Here is a 9,787-nt window from a genome sequence, read left to right on the forward strand (position 1 = left end):
GATGACTGCCTTTAAGTCAGTGGCTTTGGATATTGAGTGGTCGGGGCTCAGCTCGAACACAGTCTGTTCCTCTGTCTCCTGTAGAAAGCACTAACCTGACCACAGAAGCCAGCCCAGATCCTCCATCTGAGCCTCCCCTGGCACCAGCTGAGGGCCCAGAGAAGCCCTCAGGAAGCCCTGATCAGCCCTCTTCTCCAGCCCCATCTCCAGTACCTCGGCTCGATGCCCAAGTTGAAGAACTGGCTCCTCTACCCGCCATGGCTGAGGAGGAAGAGGGAGCCATGGGGGAGCCCCGCTCCGCAGAGCCATCCCCAGCTGACCCTCGCCACCCTGTAACCTATCGGAAGACCACCAACTTCGCCCTGGACAAATTCCTTGACCCTGCTCGGCCCTATAAGTGTACCGTGTGTAAGGAGTCCTTCACCCAGAAGAATATCCTCTTGGTTCATTATAACTCTGTCTCCCACCTTCATAAGATGAAGAAGGCTGCTGTGGACCCGTCTTGCCCTGCCCGGGGAGAGGCTGGCATCCCACCACCCACCACGACTGCTTCAGACAAGCCCTTCAAGTGCACGGTCTGCCGAGTGTCTTACAACCAGAGCTCCACCCTGGAGATTCACATGCGATCAGTTCTGCACCAGACTCGCTCCAGGGGGGCCAAGGCTGATGCCAAGGCTGAAGGACCAGAGCGAAGCCAAGAAGAGCTCAAGGAAGGAGAGACTGAGGGCGAGGTGGGCACCGAGAAGAAAGGCCCTGACCCCAGTGGCTTCATGTCTGGACTGCCTTTCTTGTCCCCACCACCCCCTCCCTTGGACCTACACCGATTCCCAGCCCCTCTCTTCACCCCGCCAGTCCTGCCCCCCTTCCCCCTGGTTCCAGAGTCACTGCTTAAGCTCCAGCAACAGCAGCTGCTTCTGCCCTTCTACCTCCATGACCTCAAGGTGGGGCCCAAGCTGGCACTGGCTAGCCCTACACCCATGCTGTCCCTGCCAGCTGCCACCCCACCTCCTCTTCCCGCACCCCACAAAGCTGAGCTGGCTGAGCAGGAATGGGAACGGCCCCTCATAGCTGAAGACGGGAACGAAACAGGGCCCTCTTCACCGCCCCACACATCGCCTAATGAAGCTGCCCGCACAGCAGCCAAGGCCCTTCTAGAAAATTTTGGCTTTGAGTTAGTAATTCAGTACAATGAAGGGAAGCAGGCAGTGCCCCCTCCCCCGACGCCTCCCCCCCCAGAGTCTCTGGGGGGCGGAGACAAGCTGGCCTGTGGGGCCTGTGGGAAACTCTTCTCCAATATGCTTATCCTCAAGACGCACGAGGAACATGTTCACCGCCGCTTTCTGCCCTTTGAGGCTCTGAGCCGGTATGCTGCTCAGTTCCGCAAGAGCTACGACAGCCTGTACCCGCCCCCCGTAGAGCCCCCCAAACCTCCAGAAGGGTCCCTGGAGTCACCTCCCCAGCTAGGCCCCCCATTCGTGGTTCCAGAGCCTGAAGTAGGGGGGATCCACACTTCTGAGGAGCGAAGCCTGGCAGGAGGACACTGGCCCCCAGAGGAAGAAGATGCCTCTAGAGGGAGTCTTCCTCCCACAGTGCCCGCTGGCCGCCGGTTCTCTAGAACCAAGTTCACAGAGTTCCAGACCCAGGCTCTGCAGTCCTTCTTCGAGACCAGTGCCTACCCCAAGGACGGAGAGGTGGAGCGGCTCGCCAGTCTCCTGGGTCTCGCTAGCCGTGTGGTGGTAGTGTGGTTCCAGAATGCCCGCCAGAAAGCCCGCAAAAATGCCTGCGAGGGTGGGCCTGTGGCAGCCGGCGGAGCCACTGCGGGCGCCTCCGGCTGCAGGCGCTGCCACGCCACCTTCGCCTGTGTTTTTGAGTTAGTGCGGCACCTCAAGAAATGCTATGATGACCAGCCTCCTGAGGAGGAGGAGGAGCCAGAGAGGGGGGAAGAGGAAGAAGAGGCGGAAGAAGAAGAGGTGGACGAACGGAACCTGGAACCTCCAGTGAGACATGGTGGCCCGTCACCGGAACACGCAGATGTGGAAGACCTGAGCCAAGCGGAACCAGCAAGGCCGGAAGGCAAAGAGCCTGAAGGGAAGGCACCTCCCTCCCCTCCAGCCCACACCTGTGACCAGTGCGCCATTTCTTTCCCCAGCCAGGACCTCCTGACCGCTCACCACCGGCTCCATTTCCTACCGTCCGCGCAGCCCAGCGCTCCTGCACAGCTCCTGGATCTGCCTTTGCTGGTGTTTGGGGAGCGAAACCCTGTAGCATCCAGCACCTCGTCAGTGACAGGGACACCCCTCAAGCGGAAGCACGACGATGGCAGTCTGTCTCCCACAGGCAGTGAAGCAGGTGCTGGTGGGGAGGGTGAACCTCCGAAAGACAAGCGCCTGCGCACTACCATCCTGCCCGAGCAGCTGGAGATCCTGTACCGTTGGTACATGCAGGACTCCAACCCCACACGGAAGATGCTCGACCGCATCTCTGAGGAAGTGGGGCTCAAAAAGCGAGTGGTGCAGGTCTGGTTCCAGAATACCAGAGCCCGGGAGAGAAAAGGTCAGTTTCGAAGCACCCCCGGGGGAGTCGCTGGGCCACCAGTCAAACCCACTGTGACACCCAGCCCAGCACCCTTCCCCAAATTCAACCTCCTGCTGAGCAAGATAGAAGACGAGACCGGGAAGGAAGCCCCAAAGAGAGAAGCGGCTGCTTTCCCCCATCCCACAGTCACCCCTGCCTCCGGGCCTCTATCGTTCCTACCACCTGGGAAAGAGGCCACTGCACCCACGCCGGAGCCGCCTCCACCCCTCCCTCCGCCTGCACTCAGCGAGGATGAGGGCCCAGAAGAACCATCTAAGGCATCTCCGGAAAGTGAGGCTTGCAGTCCGTCTGCAGGAGACCTAAGTGATTCATCTGCCTCCAGCCTGGCCGAACCAGAGTCCCCTGGGGCTGGAGGGACCAGTGGGGGACCAGGAGGTGGGACTGGAGTCCCAGATGGAATGGGGCAGCGGCGGTATAGGACCCAGATGAGCAGCCTGCAGCTGAAGATCATGAAGGCCTGCTATGAGGCCTACCGCACCCCTACTATGCAGGAGTGTGAGGTGCTAGGGGAGGAAATCGGGCTGCCCAAGAGAGTCATTCAGGTCTGGTTCCAAAATGCTCGTGCCAAGGAAAAGAAAGCCAAACTGCAGGGGACAGCACTCGCAGGGAGTGGGAGCAGCAATGAGGGCACCTTGGCAGCCCAGCGCACCGACTGTCCATACTGTGATGTCAAGTATGACTTCTATGTCTCTTGTCGAGGCCACCTCTTCTCTCGCCAGCACCTGGCCAAGCTCAAGGAGGCAGTGCGAGCCCAGCTGAAGAGTGAAAGCAAATGCTATGACCTGGCTCCAGCACCTGAAGCCCCACTGGCCCCCAAAGGGCCCCCTGCCACCACACCTGCCTCTGTGCCCTTGGGGGCTTCCCCGACCCTGCCTCGTCTGGCTCCAGTCCTCTTGCCTGGCCCAACTCTGGCCCAGCCACCACTTGGAAGCATAGCTTCTTTCAATTCAGGTGAGTTGTGAAGGCTGGGAGGAGCTAGGCTGGAGAGAGCATCTCCTCTAATGGCAAGCCCTTCTTTTTCTCCTTGGCTCTCCCCAAGCAGTTAATCCTTGTAGCAGGCTGTAGGAGAAAAGAGAGTGGAGAGAATGGCCACCGGGTGGGGAGAGGGTGAGTGTGCAGAAGGAATAATCTGGAGCAGCAAGATCTTTAAAGCTGGGAACCATTAACCCTTCACTACTCCTTTCCTCTTCCTAGGCCCTGCAGCCTCCTCAGGCCTTCTTGGCCTTGCCACTTCGGTCCTGCCTGCTACCACAGTGGTCCAGACTGCTGGTCCAGGCCGCCCCTTACCTCAGAGACCTGTGTCCAACCAAACCAACAGCTCTACTGACCCTTCCCCTGGCCCAGCTACTGAGCCCTCAGGAGACAAAGTCTCTGGTGAGCGAAAGCCAGTTGCAACCCTTACCAACTCCTCCACTGATGCCCTCAAGAACCTGAAAGCATTGAAAGCCACTGTCCCAGCCCTGTTGGGGGGCCAATTCCTGCCATTCCCATTGCCCCCTGCGGGCGGGGCAGCACCACCAGCTGTCTTTGGCCCTCAGTTACAGGGGGCATACTTCCAACAGCTTTACGGCATGAAGAAGGGGCTATTTCCCATGAACCCGGTGATACCTCAGACCCTCATTGGGCTGCTCCCCAATGCCCTCCTCCAGCAACCATCCCAAGTCCCTGAGCCTACGGCCACAGCCCCTCCAAAGCCTCCTGAGCTGCAGGCTCTGGGGGAAGCGGAAGGTAGCGAAGCCGATGAGCTGCTGACAGGCAGCGCTGGCATCTCCACCGTGGATGTTACTCACCGCTACTTGTGCCGCCAGTGCAAGATGGCATTTGACGGCGAGGCCCCAGCCACTGCCCACCAGAGATCTTTTTGCTTCTTTGGGCGGGGTTCTGGAGCCTCCATGCCCGCCCCATTGCGGGTGCCTATCTGCACCTACCACTGCCTGGCCTGTGAGGTGCTGCTGAGTGGGCGTGAAGCCCTCGCCTCCCATCTGCGCTCCTCAGCCCACAGGCGCAAGGCAGCCCCGCCCCCAGGTGGCCCCCCCATCACCGTTACCAACAGCGCCACTGCTGTCCCGGCTGCTGTGGCTTTTGCCAAAGAGGAAGCAAGATTACCTCACACGGACCCCAACCCAAAAACTACTACTACCTCTACACTTCTAGCTTTATAAACAGATAAACCAAGATGGGGGCAAGAGAGGGCCTCAGGGTTCCCTCACACCCCAAGGGGTGTTCGGTGGAAACTCAAATCCCTCACCCCAACCTTCAGCTCTGCCCACCTCATGGGAGTCTGTCAATTCCCATCCTCAGTGGGCTTCACACACCCCACCTCCAGCAGAGTCCTGCCTCCTCCCCATCCCACAGACACTCTGACCCTCACTCGGCCCCTCGCAGACACACCCCACATTGGCATACATGTCTGCTTCTTTCCCTCTCTTCCCCCATTGAATTCCCAGCCCTCTCCCCCTGTAAACACATACCTTTTTCATACTATTATACTGACTGAGAAAACGCCAAAAGAAAGAAAAGAAGAAAAGAAAAACCCAAGATAAAAAGGGGGGCTGGAAAGTCAACTTAGCTACCACCCCCCCCTTTCTCTCTGCCCCTTGTCCAGAGCACAGACCGCTCACAAACTCCAAAAACCCACTTGGTTCCTAAGGTTGGAGCCTGGGATGGGCAGGGAGCCCATAAAAGTAACCAAACTGGAGGCTGTCCGGGGGAGAAGCGCTCCTGTTCACTCCCCCCACTCCTCTCCCTCCTACCCCTTTCCTCACCTGGTAGGGCCCTTGCAGCCTGGACTCCTGGGAAGCCGCTGCCAGGAAGCCCTCTACCAACCCTCACCCCTTACCCTGGAAACTGCAGTAACTTTTTCTCAAAGGCTTTAAACACAGAGGTCCTCTCACAGCTGCGGGCCTGCCCCTTGCCCTAGCCCTGCCAAGGGCAGCCCAGCCTCCAGGAATCCACATTGCCCGCCAATGGCAAATCCAAAGTAATTTTAAAAAAAAAAACAAAAAACAAAAAAAAACTGAAACACACCAAATAAACAAGAGCAAGAGAGTGTGCACATACATGAAAGAGAGGTGGAGACCAGAGGAATGAAGAAAAACATAAACTTTGAACATAGAGAGAAAAGAAAACTCCTATCAAACAAGTGGGGTTTTTGTTTTGTTTTACCATTTGTGCCCCTTTTCCCCATCTGAGAGTTTCTTGCAATCTGAGCTCTGATGCCTCAAAGTCCCTATTAGGTGCTGGTGATCTGCAGGCCTGGAGGCAATCCTGCCTTCCCTTGCTGTGCCAGTCTCAGGCACAACTAGTAATACGGAGATGACCCCTCGTTCGCAGCTGCCAGAAAGCCCAGTGTCGTGAGAGTCTCGGCCATCCCAGGAAGAGGGGCAATGTTGGGGGCAGCTCTGGTTTCTGGAATCGAGACGTGGAGACCTTTTGCCTGGCCCCATCCTTCTCATTTACATTTTCCTCCCCAGGGCTCCTGTCATGTTACTGATTACGACCGCCTTTGCCTTTGCAGTGTTCCCTGCTTCCCATCTGCCTTTCCTCTTAGCCTTCTGCCCTTGACCCTGCTCCCCCCAGCTCAGCCCCTCCATTAATCAGCAGCTCCTGGAGGTGTTGCCCAAAGTCCACACCTGTCTGGTAAGGCATAAGGGCCTAGTGAGGTGTGTAGGAATGGAATAGCTGAAGCACAACCTACTCTCTAGGGGATGCAACGAAAGAGTAGTGTCCCAAGGGAAGGTCTCCCCCATCCAGTCTCACTTCCTGTGTAACCACCAGTGGGTCATTTTGGCAGTCCCCAAATCTAGCCAGAGTGGCACAGAATAGATTTAATAGATGTTTTATTTTAGCAAAGAAAGGCCTGTAGAGTTTCCTACATCCTTCAGATATTTCATCTCACCCCTTAACTCTGAGCAGCCAGGCTTCCTAAGTTAGTTACCCACTTAATACACATCAGCCTGCCCTAGGACTTAGCTTTTGCAAGACCCCCAGCCACAAGTCAACACTAAAGCAATGGTTATGTGCAGAAAGGGAGAGGGTCAGCTTTAATCCTGAGTTCCCACATATTCTGAATCTTAAACTCCTGTACCATTCACTTTGATAATTAAGAAACTCCTAACTCCAGCCAGTTGAGGATAGGATGAAACCAGTCCTGTTGATACCAAAAATGCCAGTTACAGATGTCAGCAACTGGAGAAAAGCTAGCCCGTGGTGGTCTGGTCCCTGCCTCTCCGCACCTCTCTCACAGCCACACACACCCCCAACCTTTTCTCTCAATTGTTAAATTCTATGTATAAAAGTATTTTCTTAGCAGCATGTGTATGAGGAAAAGGTATTTTTTTTTGTTTTTTGGGTTTTTTTTTTGGTTTTGTTTTGTTTTATTTTTTTCACTCTGCTTTCTGGGAATGTGACTTGTGTATAAAAGATAAAAAAGAAAAGAAAAAAAGAAAAGAAAAGGAACTTTAAAAGAAAAATCTTGGTAAACATCTGCCTTGGGATAATCAGAGGTGTTCTGTCATGCATTTTAGTCTGGTTAGGTTGGATTAAGTTTCAACTATGAACGCTACTACTGCCAGAAGCCCCTCTTCCTTGTGACTTCTTACACCCAAACACCCTGGCCTGGGCCACGCTATGTAGCCACAACAGTAGACACTGACTGAGCAACTGCACTTTCAGTGAACTCATCTCCAGGGCACACCAGTCTGCCATCTTTCTCGGGCTATACTTAACAGCATCACGCATGCTTCAGACAGCGGTGCGCGCTAGAGGACCTGGCTGGTGTCTGGAAAGTGCTAGAGGTCGCCATCAAGTCAGCAGGATCTTGTGGAATGAGAGAGGGACACCTATGAGTGTTCCTGTCTGTCTGTTAAGTGAGCTTGAACGGAGGTCTCATAAAACGAGTCCATCATGGCTTCGGATTTCTAGCATACACATTCCTGAAGAAGCACACAAACCCAGGTGCCTTCTCATTCCAGGTCATTGTCAGGAGTCAGGAGGTGTGAGCGATCCTGCCTTGCTCTAAACCTTGTAAGAGGGTCACAACATATTCAGCCCTCAACCAAGAACAAAAATCAAAGTTTCCTGGAAGAACATGAAAAGAATCGGAAGCCTGAGTAGACAGACAGGACAGATATACAGCAGGATCACTGAGCAAACGGGTTCTTACCCCAAACCTCTAGCCCTGGTCTGAGCTTTATAGACAACACAAAGAACAGAGAAAGTCAATTATTCTAAGCATAAGAGCCCTAGCTGCTGCTTTCTTTCTATTCCTTAGTGTCAGACACGATCACCAAGTTCTCATCACTCTGCTGTTTCAACACATTTGCTTATCTAGGCATTTATTCCTATAAAAAGTAATCACAGGAAGCTGGGTGTGACTGGAGGTAGAGGCAGACTGATCTCTATGAGCTCAAGGCCAACCTGATCTACAAAGTGAGTCCAAGACAGCCAGGTCTATACAGTGAGACCCTGTCTCTAATAATAATAATAATTGGATATGAATAGACGCAGAGGTCTGTGTATAGCACCCCACCAACAAATCAAATTCATCCTCAAAAGGAGCAGCAGACCCCACCCAAGAGAGCTGCAGGGAGATGAATGCATGCACACACACACACACACACACACACACACAGGCTTACACTTGTGCAAGAATGAATATGCCCTGAGATTACATCCTTCATGCCCTTAAGAAGCAACACCTTCTAGGAACTGTGGTTGTAGGTTGGCGGAAGGGTGCTTGCCTGTAAACCCCTCACACATGCCAATTTTCCTCATGTGAATGGAGACAGAGAAAGCTCACAGATACAGCAAGTCTCAGGAAAATCCAACCAGTGTCAGTTAATGGTAAGCATGAATATCTCATGGGGGAAAGGCTATAAATGATTGTGGTCTATAGATGAGATGTCAAGGAAACATTATATCACCCTGAAACTGGGTAGCCTGGGCTGGGGCTCTGTTACAGGAAAGCCTGGTATTGGACAGTTGGGGGGCCTATCTCAGAAGCCTGTAGCTATAAGGTTATCATTTCTAGGGGACTGAATTAGGAAGAAAGGCCACAGTACTATGGTAGCAGTCACTACCGAATAAAGGCAGAAGATTCTAAGAGAGGACACTGATGGTAAAGCCTAGACCAAGGTCTGTTAAACTTGAAGAAGAGAAGAACAACACTGAGAAAATGCTCCTCTTTGGAGAGCCTACTACTAGAAATCAAATCCAGGCCTCACGAACATTAAGCAAGAGCTCTGTCACCAAGCGCCAGCACCCCCCCAGTTCCACACATTACCTCTTCTCCTTCTCCTTCTTCTCCTTCTCCTTCTCCTTCTTCTTGATATAGAATCTCCTTTACACTAAGCTAGACTTAAACTCTATATAGCTCAGAATGACCTGAACTCTGGGTCTTCTGGCCTCCACGTCTTGGTTGCTGGAATAATTTTTTTTCATGGTGGAGGGAGGTTTGAGACATATATAACCCCGACTATCCTGGACTCACCCTGTAGAGAAGGCTGGCCTAGAGATCTGCCTGCCTATGCCTCCCAAGTGCTGGGATGAAAGCTATGGGCCACCTAGCTTAATTCATTCTTTTGAGACAGGGTCTGAAGTTGCTCTGTAGCCCAGAAAGCTCTTAAACTCACGATCTTTCTGCCTCAGCCTCCTGAGCAGCTGAGGTCACAGGCCTGTGCCACTAGGCCCAAGTGAAGACACTACACTTCCCAAAAACATAACATGGAGTGACAAGATTAGGTGACTCATTTATGTAAACACCCTGTCTCCCTCCATGATATAGAAAGACCCAGCTAATCCTCTAACCAAAACACAAACAGAAATGGAGTAGATAGCATTATTCCCTGCTAGTATGAAATGGATTTCTTGCAGTTCCCCAATGAGAGAGAGGTGTCTGGCTAGAAGTTAGTGAAGAAGAAAGCTGAATTAGTTAGGAAGAAAGGCCAGAAGTAAGACAGAAAGAAGCAAATCTGCCCAAGTAGAGTGGGGAAGCAGTACAGCTGTACCCAACTGTACGCACAGTCTTCCCAGCCCAACGGCTAACGTACAGAAATGGTCAGCAGGGGCTCACTGTCACCCCACATCTATAACTCTATGGTCCTTTTTGAATAATGTCAAAACCCTGCATAACATCTTCTCCACTGAACTTGAAGAATACTGGATATATCCCACGAAATGATTCAAGCCTCAG

At 53.2% G+C, this 9,787-nt stretch overlaps 1 protein-coding gene across 3 annotated transcripts in view; it reads left to right on the forward strand.

Moving 5' to 3' along the window:
• Zfhx2 (zinc finger homeobox 2) overlaps positions 1-7,094 on the forward strand; it is a 35,644-nt gene extending 28,550 nt beyond the window's left edge. For all 3 annotated transcript variants that reach the window (XM_060391187.1, XM_021664524.2, XM_060391186.1), the window contains exons 9-10: positions 85-3,546; positions 3,790-7,094. In XM_060391187.1, the coding sequence (XP_060247170.1) occupies positions 85-3,546; positions 3,790-4,757 (4,430 nt within the window). In that variant the 3' untranslated portion in view covers positions 4,758-7,094. The remainder of the gene's footprint in view (positions 1-84; positions 3,547-3,789) is intronic.
• Positions 7,095-9,787: the final 2,693 nt, after the last annotated feature.

This window comes from Meriones unguiculatus, chromosome 9 (genome assembly GCF_030254825.1).
Source record: "Meriones unguiculatus strain TT.TT164.6M chromosome 9, Bangor_MerUng_6.1, whole genome shotgun sequence".
In the NCBI taxonomy this organism is placed as follows: Eukaryota; Metazoa; Chordata; class Mammalia; order Rodentia; family Muridae; genus Meriones; species Meriones unguiculatus.